The sequence below is a fragment of the Mauremys reevesii genome, linkage group 5 (assembly GCF_016161935.1).
Source record: "Mauremys reevesii isolate NIE-2019 linkage group 5, ASM1616193v1, whole genome shotgun sequence".
In the NCBI taxonomy this organism is placed as follows: domain Eukaryota; kingdom Metazoa; phylum Chordata; order Testudines; family Geoemydidae; genus Mauremys; species Mauremys reevesii.
Genome location: NC_052627.1, coordinates 12,194,712 through 12,222,704, shown reverse-complemented (window position 1 = coordinate 12,222,704; position 27,993 = coordinate 12,194,712). Strand labels below are relative to the sequence as shown.

General features: G+C 50.2%; 2 protein-coding genes across 3 annotated transcripts; both read right to left on the bottom strand.

The window, feature by feature from the left end:
* Nucleotides 1-601: 601 nt before the first annotated feature.
* Nucleotides 602-26,492, bottom strand: LOC120405710 (growth-regulated alpha protein-like). 2 transcript variants are annotated; one of them, XM_039539414.1, is made up of 4 exons: nt 26,392-26,492; nt 2,514-2,640; nt 2,326-2,409; nt 602-2,020 (listed from the first exon to the last, which is right to left on the bottom strand). In XM_039539414.1, the coding sequence occupies exons 1-4, from the start codon at nt 26,471-26,473 to the stop codon at nt 2,002-2,004; spliced, it is 312 nt and encodes a 103-aa protein (XP_039395348.1). In that variant the 5' UTR covers nt 26,474-26,492; the 3' UTR covers nt 602-2,001. The 2 variants fall into 2 exon arrangements, with proteins under 2 accessions (XP_039395348.1, XP_039395349.1); XM_039539415.1 differs by lacking the exon at nt 26,392-26,492 and adding an exon at nt 3,192-3,328.
* On the bottom strand, nt 24,192-25,884 carry LOC120405711 (interleukin-8-like). The gene is made up of 3 exons (XM_039539416.1): nt 25,763-25,884; nt 25,580-25,663; nt 24,192-24,265 (listed from the first exon to the last, which is right to left on the bottom strand). The coding sequence occupies exons 1-3, from the start codon at nt 25,879-25,881 to the stop codon at nt 24,244-24,246; spliced, it is 225 nt and encodes a 74-aa protein (XP_039395350.1). The 5' UTR covers nt 25,882-25,884; the 3' UTR covers nt 24,192-24,243.
* Nucleotides 26,493-27,993: the final 1,501 nt, after the last annotated feature.

Sequence of the window (27,993 nt, the reverse complement as noted above, 5' to 3'; positions counted from 1 at the left end):
GCAGGGAGACCAGCCCAAACTGTGGGCCCCACTCTTGCTGGCAGTCCCCGCACTGCACTGGTGGGGCTGCAAAGTGAGAGGCACTCACAGCTGAGTGCCCAGTGCAGCAAGGCGGTGGCAGTGCTTAATTTGTAAGGAAAAAGGTACCTGGACTCCAGCAATTTTTTTTTTACTTTAATAACTGAAACAGCAAACCCAGAGGTGCTGGGGCTATGAACTGTCAAACCTAGAGGTGCTGGGACGCAGCACTGGCCAAAATTCAGCACTGGCAGGTGGCCCGCAGGTCCTGAGCCTGAAAATCTCAGGTTGGCATGTTCAGACCAATCCAAACCTCGGACTTGTAGTCAGGTCCTGTGTGGGTCAGGTTGTGAGGCTCGATACCCCACCATCGCACCGGCTGTCTAATATAACAACGCAGCAAGCCTCCCCAATTCCATAAGGAAGCAGCAGTTGATCTTTCACCCACTCAATTATATGTCCATGGACGATGGCGTGAGTCTGTGCCTATGGGTCTAACACTTCCTTCTGGGAATATCCTCCATGAAACACAGTTAGGATGGAACCAGATAAAGGGACACTGCGCTTTTACAAATGTCTACAGTTTAAAAAAAAAGGCAGAGAGTGGGGATTCTTAACAGCTAGAGCATGCACATGCCCTGAAAATTACTTATATATAAAGCAAGTGTCTTCTATGCTCTTTTTCCTTGGAGCTGTCTTGTTTCCTATAACAGCAAAGAATCACTATGTGCCTGATCTCGCAGAGTGCTTTAAACACATGAGTAGTCTCATAGCAAGTTAAGAAAATGTGCAAGTCCTTGCAGCTTTCATAGCCACAAACCACTTTCTGAGGCTGAATTTCCCTTCACAATGAGGTCTGCAGATGAGGCGTTTAAATATTGCAACTCTGGACCCAAGAGTCTATTAAATGCAGACAAACATTAAATAAAATAGGGAAAGGGATGAAGCTTGAAGGCAGGGGTGTATCCTATACCAATTCCCACCCATACCACACTTTTCCCAGGGTCCTACTGGGACAGATACATGGACATGAACACTTCACTGAGTTGACGACTCAACCACTCTTAATCAGAAAATATGTATTTCATGTGTAACTCCCACCAGTCTCACAATTACTGCATTTTAGTACAGTACAATTTGTAATACCACTTCTACACAGAACATGACAGTATGTCATACAATGCAGACATAAAATGTCCAAGGGTGTTCAGAACCTTACTGTTCTTAAACCTTCAGCATAAATGCCAAATATTTAAATTGCATAGAAATAATTTAACACATCAAACCAACCCTAAAGAGTTTGCAGAAACTTCAGCTAGTGACTGGAAGCCACATTCTCATAAAGATTGCTTTTCTGTGAAAGGAGAGCAGCTGTTAGTCTGTTTCACCCAACCAAGCAAATGACTGTGTGTCCCAGGGACATGTGCCTTGGCAGCACATTTCAGGACTGTAGCAAGTTACTGTGATTCTTCTAATTGGATTTCACTTTGGAATCCTCCATATTTGTGGGCTCAGAGGCTAAATGCTTGGCAGCTCCAGAATCTGAAGCTCTGGTTATTCACAAGCCAGCAGACATCCTGCACAGCCACAGTGTGAAAGGCACAGCTTCACCGTACTGTCCATCTCGAGCTGCTCAGAGGAGCTGAGGGGATGGGCTATTGGGAATGTGCACTAGATTAACAAGCAGCCATTTCTTGAGCCACTGCTGCAGCATTATCCCTTCAGGTGATCAGGAAGATCTAAAGGGCTTGACACAATACCTAGCTGTCGCAGAGCTCTACAGAGATGTATTAATAACTACACAAATAAGCACAGGTTGCAATAACTCAGTGGAACAGGTTGCAGTTGAATGGAGCAGGCTGGTCTCTCAGACTCTCAAAAGAAGAGTTCAGCATGGCGAGCTGTCCAGCCTCAGGTTACCAGTCTCTCTCTCACACGCAGGTAGTTTCTGTTGTGGTGCCTTGGTCATTTCCTCTGCTCCCCTCACAGCTTGGTAGATTTACTGCAACAGTCAGACAACAGAACACAGGTTAAAAGTGACATCCGGAAAGACCTCACCTGGGCTCATTTCTGCTGGTGCCTTTCCCCTCCACAGGCCCCCCGCCTGCATTCCCTGTGCACTCGCCTCCGGCTGCCCCCCTGGGAGCTGTGTGTGTCACGGGGAACAGGGGCAGTGCTGATCCAGCCCATCAATGGCGTTTAGTGCCAGGGACCCCACCAGCCCCAGGTAGCAGCCCGGGGTCATGGCGAAGGGTGCAGACACCGGCCGCTGGCACAACAGGGAGAGCGACACCCCCAGGCAGGTACCTGTTCAGGATCTTGGTGACGATCAGCTGGACCCAGCGCGCGGTGGGATCCAGACAGACTTTCTTGCCGTGCTTCGTGGTGGCTCTGCGGGGAGGCAGAGGGTAGAGCGGGGTGAGCGCGGGGCTGGCGGGGCGGGGAGGGGGGCGCAGGCTGGCTGGGGGGGGGGGCAGCAGGGCCCCGACACTTACATGACTTCTTGCACCCCGCAGTGGGGCCCCTCGGGGATCAGCTCCACGTGGGCGATGCGCTTGGGCTGGATCATCGCGGCCTCGGTCTGCAGGCACTGGCACCGCAGCTCGCCGGCCATGGGGGCACCTGCCCGGGGAGGGGGAGAAAGACTCAGCTCCTGCCGGCAGCCAGATCCTCTGCAGGGGGGCGGCCCGGGACACACCCTAGGTCCGGTCCATGCCCCCGGGCCCGGGCACTCCCCGCATCCGGCCGGCTCTCGGACACCTGGGTCCCATCCACCCCGGACTCCCGCATCCGGCCGGCTCTCGGACACCTGGGTCCCATCCACCCCCGCCCCTGGGACTCCCCGCATCCGGCCGGCTCTCGGACACCTGGGTCCCATCCACTCCCCCAGGGACTCCCCGCATCCGGCCGGCTCTCGGACCCCTGGGTCCCATCATCCCCCCCGGGACTCCCCGCATCCGGCCGGCTCTCGGACACCTGGGTCCCATCCATCCCCCCCTGGACTTCCCGCATCCGGCCGGCTCTCGGACACCTGGGTCCCCTCCACCTCCCCGGGACCCCCCGCATCCGCCCGGCTCTCGGACACCTGGGTCCGATCCGTCCTTCCAAGCCCCAGTGGGAAGCGAGACTCCCCCAGCCCGGTCCCGGCCCCCCCGGCGCAGCGAGCCCCTCACCCCGGCACAGCGCGGCGCAGGCCGCTAGCAGCAGCAGCAGGGCGCTGCCGGGGGCGAAGCTCCGGGGGCGGCTCATGGTCCGGGCTGGCGGCGGAGGCTGATGCTGGGATCTGGGCTGAGCTCAGCTTTGAGCCACCGCAGCCCCCCGCGGCCGCTTTTATCCCCGCGGGACCCGGCCGGGAAATCCCCGGGGCAGAGGGGGCGGAGCGGCCGGAGAAACCCGCTTCAGCTGGGAACTGCGCCAGGAAATCCCGCCCGGCGCCGCCAGGGCGCCCGGAGCGCAGCGGCCGCAGCTCCCGGCTCCCACTGCCGCTCAGCCGGGCCGCGCCCCGCCGCAGGAGAGCGGAGCCCGCCGGGGCCCCACGGGCCGGCCGAGCGCAGCGCGCGGAGCCGGGGGAGGAGGTCGCTGGTGGGTCTCAGCTTCACGTGGTCTCGTAGCCCGGGGGGGCCACAGGGGCTGACACCCCCCAGTTCCCTGCCGTGGGGTGGGCCAGGGGCTGCTGGCAGCGAGAACCGGGGCCCGCTGGGGGCCGGGGCAATTGACAGGTTTGTCCCCATCCCGGCAGCGGGAGTCCTGCCCCCCGGGCTCCGCTGCCGCCTTACCCGGGCTCGGGGCCGCTCCCCGCCGCTCCCAGGCGTTCGCTGCCAGTGGCGAGCAGCGGGAAGCTGCGGGGACCGGGCGCCGCTTTAGCTCCACGCGGAGCGGCAGCAGCAAAGGCAGCGGGTCCCTGCAGCTCCCAGCTGCTCCTGCTGCCTCTTCCCAGGCCGCAGCTCCCGGCTTGCCGCTTCCAGCAGCTGCCCTGACTGGAGGGAGCCTGGTGGCACCATGTGACCGAGCAGGGCCAGCAAACCCGGGCAAAAGTCTGGGGGCGCATGTGACCCCCATGTGCCCCCATCACCTCTGGCTTGTGCCCAGCGGGGAGGCGGTTTGGGGGCTTCACCAGGGCAGGACGGGTCCCAAGACTGAAGCGCTGAGCTGAGCCCCGGCAGGTGCCACCGGCTCTGGAACTTCTGAACCTTGTCACATGTAGCTCGAAGGGTCAGACCGTTCGGCCACCCCCGTCCTAGCCAGTGAATCGCTCTGGGGGGAGTGAGGGACAGGGCTGCCCAGAGGGGGGGCAAGAGGGGCAATTTGCCCCAGGCCCCGGGCCCCACAGGGGCCCTCACGAGAGTTTTTCGGGGCCCCTGGAGCGGGGTCCTTCACATGCTCAGGGGGCCCGGAAAACTCTTGCGGGGCCGGGCCCAGGAGCTTCTTCTGCTCCCGGTCTTCGCCGGCGGGGGGTCCTTCCCCCCGGAGTGGAAGGACCCCCCGCAGGCGAATTACCACCGAAGCGGGACCCGCCACCGAAGTTCAGCTTGGTCTTCGGCGGAATTCGGTGGCAGGTCCGGAACGGAAGGGCCCCAGCTGCCCCCGGAATCCTCTGGGCGGCCCTGGGGTGGGGAAGGGAACTGGGCGCAGCCACCAACCTGGGGGGTCTGAAATATGCACAGTCCTGTGATTGCTCAGCTTGGGGGGGGGGAATGACGACATAGTTGGGCCCAGAATCCTGCTGGAGTTTGTGTCCTTCGAACTCCTTCAATTCCAAAATCGGTATCAGCCCGGAGCCGAGTAGCAGTGATCTGGTGGGGGTGAGGAGAGCTCTGGGCTCACTTGGGAGAAGTATTTCCTCTTTCTCACGGCATTTTACTCCTGGATCAATATGTAATGACAACCAAGTAGGCTGCCGGGCAGTGCCGGGGGCAGACCCTGTGCCCCTTGTGTAATGAAGGCAGGGGCAGACCCGCACAGTGCACGTAGGGTTTGGCCTGGACGCATCAGGTAAAGGTGATGACGCCATGTATCAAATTTTGCCCTTGGTTACAGCGAAGCCGGTCTGGGTGAACAGGTGTAGGGGGGGGGCAGATTTGTCTCTCGTGTTTAATGTACCAGAGCCACCGAAGACCCGCGGCGGGGGGCTCCTTCCACCCCGGGACCCACTGCTGAAGTGCTCCAAAGACCCGCGGCGGGGGTCCTTCCACCTCGTGACCCGCCGCCGAAGTGCTGGGTCTTCGGTGGCAATTCAGTGGTGGGGGCTTCATGTGGCCGAAGATCCCAGGCCCCCTGAATCCTCTGGACAGCCCTGGCTAGTTCCTGGGATCTTAGTGCCCATTGCTGCTCCATTCGGTGGCATAGCTTTTTATTAGGCCTCTAACGCTCCCTCTATGAAATTAGTTCACTTATTCTAACACTCGACGGCAGCATTTGCACAATCAGTCTGCACCATCAGCATGATTTGATAGGAAGCAGTATGGCTCTGCAGGGATTTTTACATCTGCAGGCTCACGCTCTCCATAATTGCAAAATTTTTACAGAAAGGGGAAGCTAAGAATGTAAACAGTATAGTGACATTTGGGAGGTCATGTACTTATTGGCACAGCAAGCACAGTTAGCTGTTAAATTAATCCAGGGGTCTTCTTCCTCCTCATCTGATGAGGAGCTCAGATTTCACTGTTCTCTATGGAAGCTAAAACTCCATATCTGGTTTATTGCAAATGACTGAAAGCACATAGTAGGATGGGAGAAATCATTCATCCCACATCATTGACATAACCTTATTATTTATTTAGATTACACTAATGCCTAAAATGTAGTTGAGCAGGGAGTGAGATGTCTATCTCAGCTGACAGCTATGGCAGCCCTAAACGGTTCTTGCTCTGCAACCTTATGGGCAAATTACAGAAACACCTGAAAATGACAACACATTCCAAACTGCAGGGAACAGTTTTACACACAAGTAGCTGTGCACTGAAAATCCCCAGGAATGCTGCATCTTCCAAAGCTAGAGCAATTCTGGGAATTGTGTGGGTCTTTCTGCCAACCCAGTTTATAATATCTGGCAACGTGTGTCAAGTTTGTTCCTTTGGTAACATTTTCAATTTAATTTTCTTCATGCAGCAAAGAGGCTGTGTGACCATCTTTTCTCCCATTTCAAAATAACAAATCAATAGCAGGTCTGTTCTGGGACTCAATCCAGGTCCAATTGAAATTAACAGCAAATCTTGGGTTCAGTAGGAGCAGAATGGGCCAGTGGGCAAAATCCCGGCGACCTTGAAATCAGTGGCAAGACTCTCATAGACATCAGTGGTGTCAGGATTTCACCATTGACTTCAGTTGGTGCTCTAGGTGGACAAAGAATGAGAAACTATTGATGTTTAAATGGAGCAGGTTTTATTTTTAGTTTATTTCATGAAAATTTTTGAATGACACATTTTGGGCCTGTTCTGGCAACAGTAATCACAGCTGGTAGAGCAGGGTAGCCAACTTTCTTATATGTTTCTTACAGAGGGGGAATTTTGTCATATAGAATGATTTATGCCCTGTAGCAGGAACAGAACTGTAAATCCTGTAAGCAGCAGTTTTTGTCCCCTAGCAGGTCTAGTGACACAAGTATGTCATAAATTAATAATAGACATGCAAAGCGTACAGCAGTAACAAGTTCTCTGGGGAGTATAAGTACCTCTTCTAGGTACCTCCAATTCCACTGGTTTCACACAGAAATCTTCAGCAGTATTTTCTTAAGTACAATCAATTTTCTGCCACCTTGTCAAATGTGTGCAATAGTTTGTTAAAATCTGAAATCACAGATATCATCAAGCAAAACTATTTATTGCCTGCATTTAGCAAGTGATATATTTTTTGATAAAAGAGTAGCTGAGAACTCTAGTATATGAAATATGCTCTTTAAGTTCAAACAAAACCATAACCAAGCCACCTGTAGTAAAATCTAATTTTACTTGGAATTATGAAACATTCTGTCAGTTTTAAGAAAATACCCATGCTACTTCCAAATCTTGGACAATTGGATATTCCCTAGTGAGGCCAGAGCGCAGTATGGGACTTCGGCTTTTAATGGAATAACTGTATTTCCAGCAACAGTTGTGTAAAGTCTCATGCAGCTGAATGGAAAGTTGGCAAGACCTCTTTTGACATGTGTTACAGTCCTTGCTAGACAGTTCCCATCCCATGTGGGACAAAATATGTGAGTGCATTTTTAAAGGAAAAATCATTCCTACTATGTCAACCGACACGTACTTACTTGAAGGTTCACCCTGAAAAAAAATGTGTCACTAACTTGCCTTTTGGTGAATTCCAATATGATACAGCATTAGTTCATCAGAGCTTCTGTTTAAGATACATTTATTTTTTAAAGATGAAGTTGAGTTTCAGGCATCCTCCAGGAATGAGGTAATCTTAACTCACGAAAGAGGCAGCAGCAACCCATTGCATGAAGGAGCTAAAAGACACCCTTGGGAATTGCTTAATGACATCTAGAAGGAAGATCTCCTTGATCAGCAAACATGACTTGTCAACAAACATGTAACTTCAGCAATATTATTCAGGGAGTAGGAGCCTATTTCCTCAGTCACTTCCAGTTCACTTTCCTGTGTTGTAACTAACTAAACCCATTTGCCGTAATGCAAGGCAGAAGGACAATTGTGACGCGTCAGAATGTCTTAACCCTGTGACCAAAGTGTTTAACTTGCCCAAGAATTGACCTGAATCTTGGCCTGAAAGTTAAATCTGCCCTGAACTAGTTTTGAGGCCTTGTAAAAACACCTTCCGCATACTGAATGACAGAGAAATTAGAGATGTACTTAAAGTGCAAAAATGGCGGATAAATATTTGCTTGAACTGAATTCCCTTCATCCAGGCTAATGCCCATTGTGCGTTCACTTTCCGTGACTGTTGGAGCAATAAGATTGCAGATTTTGCTGATGTGCAAAGAAGAATTTGCAATGTGGGGATGTTTTCACTAGTAGGGCTTGTGTAATCCAGTAGGGAGTGTGTGTTACAGGTTCCCCCCCCCCCCCGGCCGTGCCCCTTCTACATAGGATAGGAGTCTGCTACAGGCCTAGCTAGGGGGCTCAGTAGCTCATGGCTTTTAGCTCTGAAGATCCCAGGTCCAACACCAGTTTTGTCAGACAAGATGGTGGTTGTCACCTCTGTCATAGGTCTCACCCCCACTTGGAACTGTTGGGTTTCAATGTGGGGACCTGCCTTAGTTTCCCTCTAAACTAAAATCCTAGTTTAGGTCTGGTTCTTGCTGCCACCACTCAATCAGATATGTGGATTGAGACACAGTCCTTCCCCAAAATCCTAGGGGATTCCAAGAACCCCAAATCCATGGAGTTCTTACACGCAGGAGAAATAAACCATTCCCCCTGCTTCCTCCCCCCTCCCTTTTCCTAGGAGAGATACCGGGATCTAACTACAGAGGGATACCTCCCTCTTCTCTTTCCCTGAGAATCCACCCAAGGAAAGACCAAACAAGTCCTTAATAGAAAAGAATTTATTAAAGAATAAAAAGAAAGTAATTTGTCTCTGTAATCCAAGATAGAACCATACAGGGTCTAAATTTATCAATCTCTGGAGAGAATTCCCCCCTCCCCCTTTCTTTCTCAGTGAAAGCAAAGTAACAGCAAACAGGAATAAAGAATTTCCTTTAGCAAACACACAATTGCAAATGTAGAAAACAACTTAAAAGACTAATTCGCCTTTCTAATTAATACTCACTATTAACTAGTAGAAACTACTCCAGGAGAACTTGGAGACATGACTGTCCTCTCTTAGATCCAAAGAGAGCTCTCTGAGCAAAACAGGGAACACAGACAAAGGCTTCCCTCCACAGAGATTTGAAAATAATCTGTTCCTTGATTGGTCCTCTGGTCAGGTGTTTCTCAGGTTACTGAGCTTGTTAACCCTTTCCAGGGAAAAGAGACCTTAACCCTGATCTGTTTATTTATGACACGCCCCCCAAATCGCAGACAGTGGGGGAACCACACTGGCGGTGATTTCCTTCTAGAACTTTAAAATAAACAGATTAACAAAACACATGCACTATTACATATACTACTAAGTATGTAAACAACAAGGTATTTGACATTGAACAACACTTTTTATGAATTTGACCGGACATACTTGGCAATGTCCTTGCCCATCCCCTCCCAGTGGAAGGACTTTCCCAACCTGTCTTTGGTTCTGTTCACCCCAGAATGACCACTGGGATGTCATGGCCCAAGCTTAAGAGCTTGTACTTAGTTGGAACTACCAACTGTTTTTGAGGATTCTGGCCTTTCTGGTGTCCACCAGAAAGAATGTCCTTATATAAAAGTCCTTGTTTTACAACAAACTGGAATTGGGTAGAAGAGCTGAGAGGCGGTGGATTGCTGCGTGCCGCCGCCCAAGCTTTCTTAAGGCTGTCATCGGCTTCCTGCTCAGTCTGGAACTGTTCCCTTGAAGCTGGAGACACCAGTTCCTCCATAGACTGTGGACTTGGAATTGGTCCCTCTGGAAGCGATGTAGGTGATGATGTTGTTTCCGTTGACTGTGAACCGCTCTCCGCTGGTGCACAAGATGATATTTCAGGCTCTGGCTGAGCCTCTTGGGTAGAGTTGTCTACTGCTTCTGCCAGTTCAGGCCCGTTGGCGCCCCCTGGCGGTGGAGTTGCAAGCGCTGGCTTCAGTGCTGGCGCTGGTTTTGCCGCTGGTTGCTCTTCCAGTTCCGGTCCTGGAACTGGATGTACTATGGATGCTGTAGTTGTTGGCATGGGATCCGGTTTCACCACCTTGGTCTGGGTCTTTGGTAACACAGACCGGGTCCTGGTGGATGGCTCAGGAACAGGGATGGGAGTGCCTGCTTGTTTGGCCTGGCTGCGGGTGACCACTCCCCCTTTCTTAGCCAGCTGCACATGGTTGGCCAAGTCTTCCCCCAGTAGCATGGGGATGGAATAATTGTCATAGACAGTAAAAGTCCACTTTCCTGACCAGTCCTTGTACTGGTCTTCAGGGATGCTTTACCCATGGCAGGTCCTTTTAAAAATTTTCAAGAAGGCCCGAGTGTCCTCACCTGCCATGTAGGTGGGAAATTTCTTGGGATGGGGAACAGTGCCTGGAGAAGGACTGTTAGGGTTGGCTGGAACAGGTGGGTTAGCTCTTGCTAATCCCAGGGCCTGCTGGTGGGCTTCCCTCTGGAGCTCCAACGCCCTCCTGTGGTTTGTTGCTTCTCCAGCTCTCTCTTGTGGTTAGCTGTTTGACTGGTACTCATGTCTTTGTGTTTTTTGGTGCTGGCCACACCCCTCTGCAGTGAGTGAATTGGGTTGCTTGCTTCCCAATTCCTACCCTGTCTACTCGCGACTGAATAGAAAGAAACAAAACCTTTTCATTTGCATTTGTGTAGCTGCTGTTTGCTGATATACTGAGAAGACCAAAAAAAAACTGGTTTGTCCTGTTTCTAGCACTTGCTAAGTACCTCACAGTGGGGGTCCTTTCTAACAAGCCTCCTAGAAAACTTACACCTCTTTCCTAGCTGTTTTCAAGCAGACAGAAAGAAAAAGGAGAAAAAAGAAAAGAAGAAGAAAAAAAAAGTTCTTTTCTAACACAGCCCGTTAGAAAACCTTATCTTCCTCAGCTAAACCCAGCTGAAAATTTGTTTCCAAAAAAAAAAAAAAACCAATCTCCCCCTCCTCCTGGCTCCCAAGAAGGTGGAAACCTGCCCTGCAACTCTCCCTTGCAATTGCTAAGTACCCTCTCAGCAGGGAGTTCCTTGTAACAAAAGCCTGGTTAGAAAAACTGTATTCCCTCCAGCCAACGTAGCTGCAACTGCTTCTAACCCTGAAAACTGCTTGAAAACTGCCTTTTCCTCAAGCTGCCTGTCCAAGCAACAAGAAAGAAAAACTGCTTCCAACAAAGCCTGCTGGAAAACTTAATTACCTCCAGCCAACCTGGCTGAAGATTCCTTCTAACAATACCAGTTAGAAAACCTGTGTCTGTTTGCCTTCGGGGTCTCTCTCCCTCCTAACCTGCAGTCCTGCTTTAGGAGAAGAGAATAGCAATGCCTGTCTGGTTCAGAAAAATCCCTCACCGCTGCTCACCATGTCATAGGTCTCACCCCCACTTGGAACTCTTGGGCTCCAATGTGGGGACCCGCATATATTCCCCCACCTAAAATCCTAGGGTAGGTACCTGATTCAAACTGTTTGACTCAAACCCAGGAGGAATTCTCTCTTCCCCCTCCCTTCTCTGCCCGGAGATAAGCCGTCTCACCACCGAGAGAGAGTTTCTTAGCCCACCCCCTGTATTCACAGTAGAGGGATTTAATCAAATCTTTATAGAAAGAATTTATTAAAAGAAAAACAAGAAAAATACAGAATCTCTATGAGCCCAAGCTGGACACTCATAGGGTATAACCTTGCTAAGTTCTGGAGAGAATCCTCTCTCCTTCTCAGTACAAACAATACAGGCAGAATTAAGAATAATCAATAACAAACACACAGAATTGCAAACATAGGATTATTAGATGGAGACACAAAGTATCTTTCTAATACTCACTATCTTGACTAGAAGAATTTAGCTCAGAAAGGTGGAAAGTTATAGAGACTTGATTAAATCGTCTGGACTCTTGCAACTCCAAACGGCTAAGAACAATACACACACACACAGAGGGAAAAAGTTCCCTCCTAGGAATTTCAAATTCTCTTCCCTGATTGGTCCTCAGGTCAGGTGCCCACCAGGTACCATGTTAACCCTTTACAGGTGGAAACTTAACCTTTAACTAACTATTTATGACAACCTCAGAGCCAGGTTCTCTAGTGGAGGCAATAACAGACTCATATCCTCTGTGGATCAGGCACAGTGGGGATCTATAACAAACTCACCGTACGGTAACACCGGCACGTGAAAGATGCAGTCAGGACTAGAAACAGGAATACTTTGCGAAAAGCTCTGAAGGTGAATCCCAGCCCTATTCCTTCACAGGTGTGGAGACCTGCCAGGCAGAATTAGTGATGTGGTTCTGCCATGTGATGGGAGAGCCTGAGTGTGAGGGGTCAAATCAGAGTATTCTCACCTGGGCATGAGTTGCAGCACAGGTGATGGGAAGGTGTGGCCCGGCAGGGTGATGGGCAGAGGCCAAGGATCCATTATTATATGGATCCTTCTCCATCCCTGCAGAAGAGAGTGCAAAGGAGCTGCGGAGGATATTCCAGGCACTGGGTTTGGGTAGCACAGCTGGCCTGGGAGAAGAATTCTTCCTTCATGGCTGCACATCCACCCGGCTTCTCAGCCCTGGCATCGGGGTCAAGATTTGGGCAACAGCACTCAATGCCCTTCACATCGGGCCCACATCAGAATGGGGTCAGAATCAGGCCCAGTGGAAACCATTTAGAAATAGCAAGACAGGAAATGTCTGATGATAAGCGTCATCCTCTCTGTCCCCATGAGCCAAATACAGCGCGCACGGTCTACTGGTGCTTTGAAATGGTATTAGAAAAAGGCCTGAGATTACACTGCAGGCTTTAAAGGAGCTGTCAGTGGAAGCAGAGGTGTCTGCATAATGTTCTTCAATGAGGCTTGTGCTATGAAGGAGCTGATGCTGGAGATGGAAAGGTTGGGGCGCTTTTTTTTTTTTTTTTTTTTTAAAGATCTGTTCACCACGTTTTGTCCAGTTTTGGGCAAAACATGAATCTGCTTAGCACTTGTGAGGCGTTCAAAAGAATTGTTGCTGGCAAGGTCCTGATATCTTCTCCCTGGCTAGTGAGGACAGGCGTGCGCCATCCCTTGTATAGAAAAGTACGACGGGATTCTAGAGCACGGTCCCAAAATCGCTCATCTTAGAGTCAGGACAGTGGAGTGATGCAGTGTCTGGGGATAGGACTCCACAGCTCTGTTCTCTACACTAAGCCAGATGGGCTGGAGTCCGGATACCAACAGCATCGCGCATAAGGTGATTTTGCTGCCTGATAGCAGAGCAAGGTGAGGAGCTCTTCCCCAGAGCCTCATGAGATACCCTGGGCGGTGCTGCTCCTACATGGCAAGACATCCTACTTAACACAGACATCCCTTTGGAGGAGGACGTGTGGCCCACTGATTGGGCAGAACAGGAGCAGGCCCTGTGCTTTGTGTCCTCCCCCAAACATACCGAACCGAGGAGAAGGCATCCCAGTTTCGCAGCTAGGTGGTGAACCAACCCAAAGCAACAAACGTAACGTCCTTGTGGGAGACACGCCGAAATGATTCCAGTGGTGAGAAAAGGAAAGGAGGGAAGAAACAAACTAATAATAGTAACTAGATCACTCCAAGTAAGTCCGATCATGGTGTGTAACCACAGAATCCAGAGCAGTTAGCCACCAAGAAAACACCAATTATTTAACCACAGCTCAGAAAATAAAGTGAGCACATTCCCCTGGAGCCAGAGCCAGCAATAGTCACGTTACACAACTACCCAGCATGGCTGGCAGCCAAAAGGAGGCTGAGCGCCTGAAGCCTGCCAGGGAGTTGTAAGCAGGCAGAGATGAGGCAGCGTCTCCAATTGCAGTAGGTGAGGGAATGGGGGTGGGGAAGGAAAGCCAAGCCAAGCCCAGAAGTTGGGTTTGGATAAAGGGATGCATTCAGGGAATCTCTCCATGCCAAGAGAAAGGAGCTCTCACCGCATCCCCTCCCTCATGGGTGTCTCCTTTGTCTTCCCACCCATGTCCAGCTCTCTTGCCTTAGCTCAGGCAGCTCAGCCCCCCAGTGCTTCTCCAGCTCTGAAACTTGTATAAGTTCTTCTAGCCCAGGCCTGCACAACATACGGTCCGCAGAGGGATTCTAAATCCCCCGCACACGCTCTGTGGGCAGCCCAGAGCCCTTTCAATCCCTGCCGCAGCTGGGATTTAAAGGGCTCAGGGCTCCCCGCGGCTTCAGGCAGCCCAGAGCCCTTTGAATCCCAGCCACGGGCAGCCCAGAGCCCTTTAAATCACAGCCAGGGCTCCAGCAGCCGGGCGGGGGGCCAGGATTTAAAGGGCTGGAGCTCCCGTCAGTGGCAGGAGCTTTGGGCCCTTTAAATCCCTGCCCCAGCCCCGCACAGCTCTGGGTTCCCCCAGCCGCCGGAGCCCCGGGCTCTTTAATTTGCCCCTGAGGACTCCCAGCCACCTCTTCAGCTGGAAGCCCCTGGTTGATTTAAAATAAAGTATCACCTCCCCACCCCCAACCTTCCTTTTTGGCCCACAGCTAATTTGGGGCACTGGGGAAGGAGGATTTGTTTCCACAGGGCTGGGCGTCGCTGGGGCAGGAGGCCAGGAGGTGCTGGGGTGGGGTGTTTCCGCAGGGCTTGGGCAGTTCGGCCCTCAGCTGTTTTCTTTGGAGTAATGTGGCCCTCGCCGCTTTACGAGTTGTGCAGGCCTGTTCTAGAGGGAACTCACCTCTTGCCTGGCTGTGAAGCTTGTTTGATTCTGTCTCCTCCTCTTTCCCTGTTTTCTCTTCATTCTTCCTTTTCCCCTTCTCTGCTTCCCTTGCCCTTGCTGTTCTGTCTCACACACATCATCCCTGCCCTGCCTGCCCCTTTCTCATCCCCGTTGGTCTCCACACTCTCCATATCTGCTTCTCACCACCTTCTGCCCATTTCCCCATCTCTGATCATCCCTAGCTGGGTCCTCCGTCTCCTTCTCCCAGGCCAGGCTTGTTCTCTCCTCCAGTCCACTCTGCCTTGGTTCTCCCAACCCTTCTCATTTGTGCTACTAACCTGCTCCCAGCACCTCCCTGCCATCCACCCACAATTATGTGTTCTTTCCCCATCACACAAGAGTTCTGCACATGCATCGCCTTCCTGTTAACTGTGTGCTGCTTTTTGTGCTGCCTGAGAGCAGAGCAAGGTGAGGAGCTCTTCCCAGAGCCTCATGAAATACCCTGGGTGGTGCTGCTCCTACATGGCAAGACACCCTACTTAACGCAGACAGGCCCTTCTTGTTACCCGTCCACTTCACAGCTGACTGTCACAGCACCTCTGCATGCCCTAGCAAAGGATCAGTCCTGGGGCCAGAGGGGTGGAAAGAGGAGACAATCTTCACTACGAATTGGGGAACAGGATTCGAAAGGAACCAACAACATTTTTTTATGATGGACACCTACATTTATCAATTTTCTTTCCAGGAGGCAGATACCCTGTCCTTCCCCCAGCTTCCCTCACGCCTGCTGATCTGATCTTGTGGGTTTTCTACTCCAAAGGCATTTGTGTATATTTTCATTACGCACCAGGGGGTGAAATCCTGCCCTACTGAAGCAAATGGCAAAACTCTTGTTGACTTGGGGCCTGGATTCCAACCCATGAGGGCTCTGTGGGGCCAGAAAGGTGGTCTTTTTATTATTTACTCCATGTTTCCATGGCACCTACCATAATGGGGCCCTTGACTATGGTTTCAAGGTGCTACTGCAATAATAATAATGATTAATAATTAATAATAAGAGTTTTCAGATAAGGAGCCTTCAAATCATTTGAGACTCACTCATCTCAAGGTAACACAGACTCAGGTTAGGCACTGTCCACAAAGTTAAATAGAAACCACAACTGAGTGCTCATCCTGAAAGAGTGAACTCCTTCCAGGGTGAGAGCTGCATGACACTAGAAAATTATCTGCACAACATCTAGATTCCAAAACTGGGATTAGCTCATGGCTAGACTCTTCCACTATATAATTAGAAGCCTCAATGTATGCATATGTGTGATTACACAGCCAGGAGATGGTGAAATATGAGAGTGACTGAGTGGTTCAGTGCCTATTAAAGCAGTGAGCAGCAGTGAATACGTTAATCTATTGTATCGGTAAAATTGGCACAGCAAAGGTTAATGGATCAGATTTCATGCTCGGACATGCTGAAGTGTCTGAAACAGGGAAGACCACAGGAATGGGAGTAACTGCACAAGCATGCGTCTTTGTAGGGAGGTAGCGTGCCAACTGCTCGAAATGATGACACAGAGAGGACAAAATGAATGTTGTAATGGAAGGATAAATGTGCGAGCCACATTTTCCACTTCCCAGCAATTTGTTTCATGTCGCTGTCACACTCTGGATGGGGAATGAAGACATTCTTCTTGGGTTTTTTTAGGGCATCAGAAAGCGGCTGTGCTAACTTTGTTTGTCCTTGACACAGGACAAGGTAGGGCCTGTCCCTGCTCCCAGTAAGTGATGCCGTTGTAGTGGACACTTTGGGTATCCTTAGAAGAATACAGCCAAAAGCAGCGTTGGGCTGGATTTTCAAAACTGCTCAGCTCCCACTTAGATGGTCAGATTTCCAAAAGAGTCCTGCCCTCTGCGGATCCACCAGAGCTACTGGAGAATGGGCACTTTAAACACAAGGGGAGAGCCCAGAATTTCCAAATAGGAGCTGTCGTGTGATGAACTCTGTTGAAACGGTGGCCCATAGCTCTTTGAATACAGGCCATGGATTTTTTTAGCGGTGCCTAAAATTATGATCCTAAATACATATTTAGTTGCCTGTATTAAGTAACTTGGTTTTCAAAATGGCTGAGTGAGCCCCCAGCACCCAGCATTGACTTCAGTTGTCAGCAGAGTTTGCCCAAAGTGCTCTATTTTTTTCAGGTGTGGCGCTGAATGGCATCGCCAACAGCATAGTGGATAGGCATCTACTCCAGTCTTCTATTCCTAGAGTTCTCCTCAGCCACTGCACTTCAGCCTCGGTCGGAAGCTTTCATCCTGGCCTATCCACCATTAACAGAGCTGCCATCCCAGGCTCTGGAGACAGAGCAAAAAGCCACAATTTGTCATAACCGTCTATTCCCAAATTTACTCAAACATTTAAAAACCCATCTTCATAATTAAAAACTGGATGGCTAGCCCAGTAGCCCCAATCCCTCTCTTTATCCAGTGATCAGGTCAGCTTCTGCACACTTCTCCTTTTGCTGATCTCAAAAGACCATCTCTAGGGATGAGAGGACAGTCTCCATGACTAGTCCAGCCTCAGTTTTATTGCAGATACAGTCAATATTGCTGGTGGTCTTTGTGATCTAGGCACCAAGAGGCTATCAGGTGCCCTTTTAATTTCTGCAATTTCATTGGCTAAGTGTGTGTGTGTATTGATGCCATCTGTATGTCAGACCTGCTCAAGTGAGTGTAACTATGTCACTTGCTCGTGACTGCAACCCCAGAAGGCCTAATCCATAGAATGAACACCACAGGTGACCAACACTCTTCTTTAGCTACCAGAGGCAGGGGCTTTGTGGTGCTGAAGTCAAAGTTCCTGGCTTCAGTCTGAGATACGGCGTGTGTGTCGTTTAGCTGATGCCGGCAAAGTCTGTTGTTTGCAGCCACACAGCTTATTGCAGCCCCCTCTATTGTGTTCTCTCCCTTGCGGTGGTTACACCACTGCTTTCACTGAGGGTCTTAGCCCTGGTCTACACTGCGGGGTTAGGTCGAATTTAGCCATGTTAGGTCGATTTAAAAATGACTGCGTCCACACAACCAACCCCGTTCTGTCAACCTAAAGGGCTCTTAAAATCAACTTCTGTACTCCTCCCCAATGAGGGGAGTAGCACTAAAACTGACCTTGCTGGGTCGAATTTGGGGTAGCGTGGATGCAAATCGATGGTATTGGCCTCCAGAAGCTTTCCCAGAGTGCTCCATTGTGACTGCTCTGGACAGCACTTTGAACTCCGATGCACTAGCCAGGTACACAGAAAAGCCCCTGGGAACTTTTGAATTTCATTTCCTGTTTGGTCAGCGTGGCGAGCTCAGCAGTACAGGTGACCATGCAGTCCCCCCAGAATCATAAACCCTATCATCTGCATCCTTGAGGTTATCGCAGACTGGAGGTGAAAAAACCGCACTCGTGATGACATGTTTTCCGAGCTCATGCAGCCCTCCCGCACTGATAGGGCTCAGCTTAATGCATGGAGGCCTTCAGTGGCAGAGGCCAGGAAAGAATTAAGTGAGTGCGAAGAGCGGAGGCAGGACACGATGCTGAGGTTAATGGGGGAGCAAATGGACATGATGAAGCATCTGTTGGAGCTGCAGGAAAACCAACAAGAGCACAGACCCCCGCTGCATCCACTGTCTAACCGCCTACCCTCCTCCCCATGTTCCATAGCCTCCTCACCCAGACGCCCAAGAACGTGGTGGTGGTGGGGGAAAAGAGGCTCTGGGCACCCAGCCACTCCACTCCAGAGGATGGCCCAAGCAACAGAAGGCTGTCATTCAAACAGTTTGATTTTTAGTGTGGCTAGAATAAGCAATGTGGCCTTGTCCTTCCCTCCTCCTCGACCCCACCTGGGCTATCTTATCCGTTATCTCATTTTTTTAAATTAATAAAGAAAGAATCCTTGGTTTCAAAACACTAGTTACTTTATTTCAAAGGGGGGAGGGTGGTTGGTGGTTGGTTTGGATCAAGGAGAAACATACACAACTGTCACACCGAAGCCTGGCCAGTCATGAAACTGGTTTTCACAGTCTCTCTGATGTGCAGCGCGCCTTGCTGTGCTCTTCTAATCGCCTTGGTGTCTGGCTGGTCAAAATCAGATGACAGGTGATTTGGCTTAACCTTCCACCCTTTCATAAATGTCTCCCCCTTACTCTCACAGGTATTATGGAGCACACAGCAAGCAGCAATAACAATGGGAATGTTGGTTGCGCTGAGGTCTGACCAACAGCGCCAGCGAGCTTTTAAACCTCCAAAGGCACATTCTACCACCATTCTGCACTTGCTCAGCCTATAGTTGAACTGCTCTTTACTACTGTCCAGGCTTCATGAACGGATCCCCTGAGCTGGTCGCTGGGGAGCAGGAGAGCAGAGTTGCAGGAGAGCAGAGTTGCGGCGGAAGCGGTGGAGCCGTACACCATGCCCTGGAGGTTGCTACGAACCGGCCAGGGAAGACGTTCCCAGAACCCCCGGCCAAGCTACATGTCCGACGAGGACAGTTAGCAGTCCTACTTCACCGTCTGCTGCGAAGCCAAGGAGCTGCTGCTGTGTAGCAATGCCAGCTGCTGCAGGTGCTTCTGTGTCAAATGCTTGGAGGTCCGGATAGGGCAAGGTACCTTGGCCAAGGCAAAAGAGCAAGAGCCCTGGACCTGTTACATGTATCAGCCACAGAAGTGCTATGGCATGTTACAGCGCCGAGCAGACTGGAATGTACAGCTGCAAGACTTCTTCACCAGCGACAAAGGACAGGAATATGATGCACCTAAAATCTAAAAAGGCCCGCACGTTTCCCAGAGTCACTACCCTTGATACCAGGGCATCAGTGATTGAATTGGCTACTTGGATCACAGCAGCCCCCACAGTAGACATGCCCACAACAGCAGCAGTGACAGTGAGCTGAGCGGGTTCCATGCTTGCCGTGGTATGACATCTGCATGGGTAACTGAGGAAAAAAGGTACAAAACAATTGTCTGCCGTTGCTTTCACGGAGGGAGGGGGTGACTGACGACATGTACCCAAAACCACCCGTGACAATGTTTTTGCCCCATCAGGCATTGGGAACTTAACCCAGAATTCCAATGGGCAGCGGAGACTGCGGGAACTGTGGGATAGCTACCCAGAGTGCACCGCTTCGTAAGTCAATGCTGGCCATTGTAGTGAGGACGCACTCCGCCGACTAAATGCGCTTAGTGTGGACATACACAATCGCCTGTATAAAATTGATTTCTAAAAATATTAATTATTTCTATTGAGGTGATGCCTAGGAACCCCAATCATGGACCAGCACCTCTTTGTGCCAGGTCGTGTACAAACCCAAAACAAGAAGACAATCACTGCTCCAAAGATTTTACGTAATCTGTTCCCTTAATTCATTAGTGTCAAACACCTATGTACAGTACAGCGGAACAGTGAACACCGTGGCATTACCAACCAGTGATGTAATGAACACAGACTGCTAGAATAGCTTGTCTATAGGCCACCGTTCCTGTTGGGACAGTCCAATGTCTGTCTGCCCTGAGTGTATGAACAAATGATTCAGGAGACAATCCCATGGGCACTGCTAATTGGGTTCTAAAACGATTGAACTTTACATAATGCAAAACAACCCCCTCAAGTCAGAAGCCCTGGGAGGCTGCATGACCCACTTTATGAAACCACTCTGTAATTTGGCACAACTGGTGGTTTGCTCAGGAGAGAGTCAGCCTGAAGAGCAGGTGTGTTGCATGCCAGGGCTGAGATGCGTAAGCAGAGTTTGCCCCTCCTTTATTCAGATTGGATCTGGCCAAAGCCAGTTCTGTTAACAACCTCGCTTATATGGAGGAGTCAGACTCATTTAGAGAAAAAATATTTGTAGCTCAGGGAGGGAAAGTGTTGCTCTGCTGATCTGGGTGCAGCATTAGAAGTGTTTGCGTCAGAGAGAACGGAAGCAGGGGCGTAGGTGGGAGAGTTGGAATTGCAGGTGAGTTTCCGGGCCTTCTGAGACAGCGGGGATCTGATCCTGATCTCACTTCTGAACTCCACTCCCTTTGATGTACCCCACTGGTGAAACTGAGAGCACACTTAGACCACCTGTGGTTTCACTCACCTTAAATTCCCTTGGATTCAGGCTTTCCCAGGCCTTTATCGCCCTCTCTCCACTGAATAAGACCAGACTCAGGCTCCCTCTGTGCCTTTCCAATGTAGGTGATCTGTTCAGTGAGGCGCTAGCTTGTAATGTGCCTTCCCCTACTTCTCTAAAGAAAAGGTTCATCCAATCAGGATTTGAGCTGGATATTATTTTGACTTATGCAAGAATCCTCTTTTTCCCCATTCCATATAAGATAAATCGTCATGCTAACTCATAATTTAATCTGGGGACATGTTTTGAGATGGAGCGGTTACAAACGATACTTTTAATATTTATTTCAGAGACAGAAAGTTATTTCTTTTTGATGCTTATAACCAAATTTAGCTTCCCGAGGGGGTGAATATTCCTAAGAATTTAGCTGCTGCTAAGTATCAACTGCCCAAGTCATTTTGTTTCACTTGAAATGGAACTTAAGCAACATAGAGCCCAACCGAGCCACCACTGAGTGCAGAATTCCCAGTGAGCTGATACAAGGTTCAGTCTAAACACTCCGGCCCATAACTCCATCCCGGTGCAAATTTAGACAGTGTAGCTGGGCCTTTGGGCAAATTCACAGGATTTAATTACATGCATAATTTAAGACCAAGCCTTGTAATATATGCCAATGAATGGAAATAAAGGCCAGGTACATTTTAGAAAACATTTATTTATTTTAAAAAACTAAATAAACCTATTAGGCGCATACAATGGAAATTCCAGAATCAAAAGGTCCATTTAATCCCCAGATAATGCCTGGAACAATCTTTTGTTATATTTATGCTCTGGTGCAATTTTTAAAAGGGAGCAAATTATCTGACTTGGTGAATTCTTCTTAGAAGGTGAATAGATTTCTTCCATAGTTTGTAAGCATCGCTGTTATAATCTAGTGCTTAAAATGCAAGACACACTACAAAATGTGTGCAACATAGGGGCCTTGCCCTACAGAGTTTACAGATGGAAATCAGGTGATATAACGAGGCAAGAATTCAAGGACAGGAAGAAGAGGAGATTCAGAAATGGCATTATGGCCATTCAAATTCTGTTGTTGTTTTTTTTAATTGTACCATCTGACGTCCTTGTCATGCTGTCTGGAGTGACTCAGAACCGTGAGTGCCTGCCTCAGGGCAGCTTGGCAAAAGCAGGGCAGACACCCCAGCCTGGTGATATGTTCTATAATTAGGTTCCCCTAACCCAGTAACAAACGTGAACTCCCAAAGTACCACAGCAGCCTTAGAATGGAGTCACAGACAGTCTCCTCATTGAAGTGTCTGTCTTGCTACCCAGGCAAGCCGTGCTGTGTGATCAATGGTCACTTACACCCAAAATCACAAAATATTTCAGATAACACCAGTCCCAAGAGATCAGTCACTCATCCAGCTCGAGTTGCATCCTAGTCTCACACCAAAGCCAATGCAGGGAGCTAATTCTGTAGTAAATTAACTAAAGGGTGATGAGAGTTATTGAGAGGTTACAAATATATGTACGGGTGAGTCACAGGCTATAATTTCAAATGGGAGCAGAGATGCTGTGATCTGCCATTTTCTCAGAAGTCTTTTGGGGCTACCCAGGATAACTCTGGGGATCTCCATCTTCTCGTTCAGCTGTTCTGCCCTATTACAATACAAACAGTCCAGAGAGGAAGAACTTTTCCTTTTGTGTCTGTACTTATAGCTTCTTCTCACAGCAAAACAAACAGACAGTTTGGCCAGCCACATGGGCTCTTTCTTTGCTGGCAGAGAGAGAGGAGTGCATTTAGTCTTTGATCTCTGATCGCACAATGACCACGTGCTTTGAAACGCGCGAGAATTAGCACTTTCCTATTAAAGTTCTTCATTTGCATTACACAAGGTTTTTTTCTCATGTGATGGGTTTTTTAATTAGAAAGGGGAGATATACAATGTACATGTTTGCCATTCCACTATAACAGGATACACCGAAGTGAAAATAATGCAAGTAGCATCCCATTGGTTTTCATGAAGTTTTAATACCAAATATGTTCATGTACATGAAACAATGCATTTATACCATTCTTATACATTTAACTTATTGGTCTGGCTTCCATCTGCGTTTGTCAGTTCTCAGCTGACTCGGCCCTGACTGGAGCCGACACTTGGCTTTCCAGCGTCACAGTCCTAATGACTATGTCCTCATGGAGAAAGGGATCTGATTCGTCATTTGTGGCCAAATCCTAAAGCCCTTACTTGTCTCCATGTCAGTTTTGACTAGTAAGGATTGCAACAGCTGGCCTTGATAATATTAGTTTAGATTCCACTTCATTTCAGTGTAGATTTTCTGCCGGGCAGAAACATGAACAAAGACAGGGGAAATTGTGCACATGGAATCCAAAGACAGAATTCGGTCCATAATAAATGAACCATTCATCAGCAGCACAGCATTTTTCATAGACAAATGGACATTGTGCCGTACCTAAATGACATAACACGTCTAAGGTTGCAGGGAGCAATATACACCAGCTCCCTTAAGATTTGAGCATTGGAGATTAGACAAAAGCAATAGACACTTGTATGACCAAGTTCAGTACACGAGCTTTTCTCTTGGGGAGGGTGAATTTGAAGCTGATGGAAAGAACAACTGCTGGGTTCACTGTGGGCTCTGTCCAACACCCACCGGAGTCTGGACGAAGCTTCTCCTCTCTCACAGTTTTCCTATATTACAGGGGTTCTCAAACTTTTCTTTTTGCTGGGCCCCTCTTGGAAAATATTTCGGGCTGTGACGACCTCCCAGAAAAAGTGATAGCAAATTGTGCCCATGGGTATGTACAGTATACTCATGCTATTGCCACCCTTCAGGCTGCTCTGCTGCTGGGGCAGTGCTGCCTTCCGAGCAGGGTGACTAGCAGCTGCTGGCTGGGTGCCCAGCTCTGGAGGCAGTGCCACCGTATCGTACTGACACCCTTACTTCTGTGCTGCTGCTGCTGCTGGCGCTGCCTTCAGAGCTGGGCAGCCAGAGAGCAATGGCTGCTGTACCTCCCCCTCCCCCCAGCTCCTCTTTTCCCCAGTGACATTGTTATGATCTCACAACCCCCCTACAATAGGCTCGCGACCCCCACTTTTGGGTCAGGACCCCCAGTTCGAGAAGCACTGCTACATTAGCTAGGAAAGCTTTTTCCCATCACAGTCAGGAGTGTGTGCAGAACAGAACTGATCAGATGTTTGGGGGATTAGCTATGCAAAGTCTTCCCTTGGCTGCTATATCAAAAAAATGAAAATCTAAACAAAAATCCATCTCTTACTTTTGAACACTGGGCTGTCATGTATTACACAGGAGACAGTGGATGCCTTCATGAAATACGTGAATACAGTGGTTCCTAAACTCTTTTCCGTGGTCCAGAGCTCTTCCTGATGGTGTGCAGAAAGACAACCAAAGAGTGAACATCATCAGAGTGTTGAGATGAGAATGTCCGTAAGATCATCTTCTGAAGTGGTCCACAAAAGGACTGCTTGTAAAAGCGCTTGCTACTAGCACACAATGAATCCTACTTTCTGATTCTGTTTCCTCTTAGTGAGGAGTTAACGTAGCCACCTTAATTACAAAGCATGCTGTAATATTTAAATAAATACAGTAAAATCTTGCTGTATTACAAACAAATATTTAATAAATAGGAGGAGCACAAATTCAGTGTGTCTCACAGATACAATTATTTTCTTGCAGTCCCTGGCTCACAAAATGCCATTTTCTTGGCAGGCAAATCAGAGGTTTTCTTCATGATTTTTTCGATGTTGTACTGAAAGGAAAATGAAATGAGCTAAAATCAGCACTTATGCACCCAGGCAATGTGATAAGACCCAGACTGGCTTTAAAGGGAAATAGTTTTGCCATGAATGGCGTTATCTCAGCACTTAGTATTTTGAAAAGTGAACAGAGAACTCCAAAATAACTGACAACCCTCAGCTATATATTGCTTTGAACAATGAGTGTTTTGAGCCAGGCTTTCTCCCTTGAAGTCATAGGGTCCGTTATTTGGTAAAGGTTGTCTCAGCCAGACTGACAAAGGGAAATAGGTAACACGAACCAGTTGTAGCTGACTTCAGTGATACTTCTGGGGGAATGAGATACTACTCAGGATGAGTAAGAGTGGCAGAATCTGGACCCAATGGGAATGGATGACAAGTCACTTGGATACTAAAAGGTTATTTGGTTTTGTTTTGCTTTTTATATTTACAAGAGACATAAGGTCAATTTTAGGAAATGAATTTCTACCAATAGAGATATACTAATCATCATTAAAACTACCTTCATTTGTGTTGGAACAGAACAGAAATACATAGGGTTAGTGTAGCATCAAAGAAAGCAATCTAGGACCCAGTTCTACAATGCACAGACTAATATGCCTGTAGTTTTATTCATTAAGCTAGTAACGAAGATAGAGGTGTAAGTGTTTGCAGAACTGGGTCCAGCACCAGGTTGCTGGGATGGGCTCTTTAATCACAAGAAGTCACACTAATCAGATATCTGAAAATTAATAGTAAGCCCTGATTTGCATGCGGCTTTGTAAGGCTTTTACTTTTCTTTCTATTGCTTTGTAAATGTTGTTAATATTTTTCAGCCAGCCCAGGGGTGGAGAAAAATCGTGCGTGTCTATATCATGGCTTTGGAGCACCTGGGGTAGCCAATACCAAGTTGCACGCTCATCACACCACTTTTAAAGGCTGGAAATCTCATGCACAGTCCTAGGGTGAATCCAGCTCCGCTTTTAATAGGCTTTGACTATTAACCTGTGCTGATGCTTGAATCAATTCGCAGGACAATTTCTGAATGATGACAAACAGTCTATTAAATGGAGGGGAAACATTTCTGTAAAGAACAGTCTTTGGCCTGCCCAGTCCCGCTTCCAGCCAGTGCACTGGGTTGGGTTATTAACTCAATGAGGAAGCCAAGCCTGGGATTTGGGTTTGTTTTTGCTGTAACCAAGTCCCATTTTCCTTCCCCCCCCCCCGGGGGCGGCTCATTACATCGATACACCCCCTGCGACACCCGGCAGCGCCCAGATTAGAGCTGGCTCCTGCTGGGAGCACCCGGAGCACCCCCAGGCAGGTACCTGTTCAGGATCTTGGTGATGATCAGCTGGACCCAGCGCGCGGTGGGATCCAGACAGACTTTCTTGCCGTGCTTCGTGGTGGCTCTGCGGGGAGGCAGAGGGGAGAGCGGGGTGAGCGCGGGGCTGGGAGGGCGGGGAGGGAGGCGCAGGCTGGGGGGGGGACAGCAGGGCCCCGACACTTACATGACTTCTGGCACCCCGCAGTGGGGCCCCTCGGGGATCAGCTCCCCGTGGGCGATGCGCTTGGGCTGGATCACCGCGGCCTCGGTCTGCAGGCACCAGCACCGCAGCTCGCCGGCCATGGGGGCACCTGCCCGGGGAGGGGGAGAAAGACTCAGCTCCTGCCGGCGGCCAGATCCTCTGCAGGGGGGCGGCCCGGGACACACCCTAGGTCCGGTCCATGCCCCCGGCCCGGGAACTCCCGCATCCGGCCGGCTCTCGGACACCTGGGTCCCATCCACCTCCGCCCTGGGCCTGGGACTCCCCGCATTCGGCCGGATCTCGGACGCCTGGGTCCCATCCACCCCCGGGACTCCCCGCATCCGGCCGGATCTCGGACCCCTGGGTCCCATCCATCCCCCCTGGGACTCCCCGCATCCGACCGGCTCTCGGACACCTGGGTCCCATCCATCCCCCCCAGGACTCCCCGCATCCAGCGGCTCTCGGACACCTGGGTCCCATCCACCCCCCCCGGGACTCCCCGCATCCAGCGGCTCTCGGACACCTGGGTCCGATCCATCCTTCCAAGCCCCAGTGGGAAGCGAGACTCCCCCAGCCCGGTCCCAGGCCCCCCGGCGCAGCGAGCCCCTCACCCCGGCACAGCGCGGCGCAGGCCGCTAGCAGCAGCAGCAGCAGCAGGGCGCTGCCGGGGGCGAAGCTCTCGGGGCGGCTCATGGTCCGGGCTGGCAGTGGAGGCTGGTGCTGGGATCTGGGCTCGGCTCAGCTCTTTGCCACCGCAGCGCCCCGCGGCCGCTTTTATGGCCGCTGGGTCAGGCACCCGCAGGGGCAGGGGCGGCTCTAGACACCAGCGCGCCAAGCAGGCGCTTGGGGCGGCCGTTTCCCGGGGGGGCGGCATTTGGTTCCGGTGGAGCTCCCGCCGGCATGCCTGCGGCAGGTCCACCGGAGCCCGGCCCGAGCGGACCGGCCGCAGGCATGACTGCGGCGGGTCCCGTCTTCCCGCGGCTCCGGTTGAGCTCCCGCAGGCATGACTGCGGCAGGTCCGCTGGTCCCGGGCTCCGGTGGACCTGCCGCAGGCATGCCGGCAGGAGCTCAACCGGAGCCGCGGGAAGAGGGGACCCGCCGCGGGACCGGGGAAGGGCGGCGCAGCGCTCCGCGCTGCTTGGGGCAGCCCGATTTCTAGAGCCGCCCCTGCGCAGGGGATCCCCATCCCGTGGTGCGGGGCTCACTCACCCCGGGACGGGACGGGAGGCGGGGCGGGGAGTTCCCATTCCCCATCCCGCGGCTCACATGGGCCGTGGATGGGTCAGGCGCAGTCAGCTGTGAGCGTGGGAGGGAAATAACACCCTGGCCTGGGGCTAACCCGCCGCGGCCCTGCCCAGGCGGGGTCAGCCTGCCCGGGGGTCACTGGCCCTGCGTGCGGAGCAGCAGCCAGGTAATCATTAGTAGGAGTGAGCTGTGTTCTCTCTGCACCCAGCGCCCCACGAGTGCCTGGGGCTCTCCCTGGGAAAATAACATTAACCTGCCTGGCAGAGGTTCCGTTTCACAAGGAAATGTAACGCTAAGCTTCCAAGCTTGGTAGTTAATATCCATGAATATTTTTATTATTATTAATAATCCTTTAATACAGAACCATTACAAGGGCTAGCTGCCAGCTCTGAGCTCCCAGCTAGTTATTTCAATTTATTAAGCCACCATCCGTTCCCAACGCTAGATCCCCTCTGCCCCTGCTCCCCAATCAAATCACTAAATCATATGTAAAGATTGAGAACAGAGCAGATGAAATCCCCTAAAAGATGTATTGTTCCTAAGCAGGGCCCAATTAAGGAAATTGGAGACCCCTGGGCTAATGTTTTTTGGAGGTTCCCTTTCATGTGAACAGGGTATGAATGAAAGCCAAAGAGTACCTGGTTTGTGAAAGTCAACCTCATGTAGTCAAGTATCAGAGGGGGAGCTGTGTTGGTCTGGATCTGTAAAAGCAGCAAAGAGTCCTGCATCCGACGAAGTGGGTATTCACCCACAGAAGCTCATGCTCCAATAAGTCTGTTAGTCTATAAGGTGCCACGGGACTCTTTGCTGCTTTAACCTCATGCATATTACTGACTAAAAGGAAATTGAACACAATGAACAGATTGTAGACTGGCTGGACAAACATCAAAAGTAAAAAACACTGAGTCCTGAAATGCTGCATGTTTAAACTGGCACCTTGCAAGCCTTAAGTGTCACAAATTTAGTTA

What these genes read in the sequence shown, in the direction of transcription:
- LOC120405711 (XM_039539416.1), bottom strand. Translation starts at nt 25,881, where the DNA reads ATGGCCGGCGAGCTGCGGTGCTGGTGCCTGCAGACCGAGGCCGCGGTG. An exon ending in TGCGGGGTGCCAGAAGTCAT is followed by an intron (nt 25,664 to 25,762) that starts GTAAGTGTCGGG and finishes GCCTCCCCGCAG; the next exon opens with AGCCACCACGAAGCACGGCA. An exon ending in ATCACCAAGATCCTGAACAG is followed by an intron (nt 24,266 to 25,579) that starts GTACCTGCCTGG and finishes TTTTCCTTTCAG; the next exon opens with TACAACATCGAAAAAATCAT.
- LOC120405710 (XM_039539414.1), bottom strand. Translation starts at nt 26,473, where the DNA reads ATGAGCCGCCCCGAGAGCTTCGCCCCCGGCAGCGCCCTGCTGCTGCTG. An exon ending in CTGCGCCGCGCTGTGCCGGG is followed by an intron (nt 2,641 to 26,391) that starts GTGAGGGGCTCG and finishes CTCCCCGGGCAG; the next exon opens with GTGCCCCCATGGCCGGCGAG. An exon ending in TGCGGGGTGCAAGAAGTCAT is followed by an intron (nt 2,410 to 2,513) that starts GTAAGTGTCGGG and finishes GCCTCCCCGCAG; the next exon opens with AGCCACCACGAAGCACGGCA.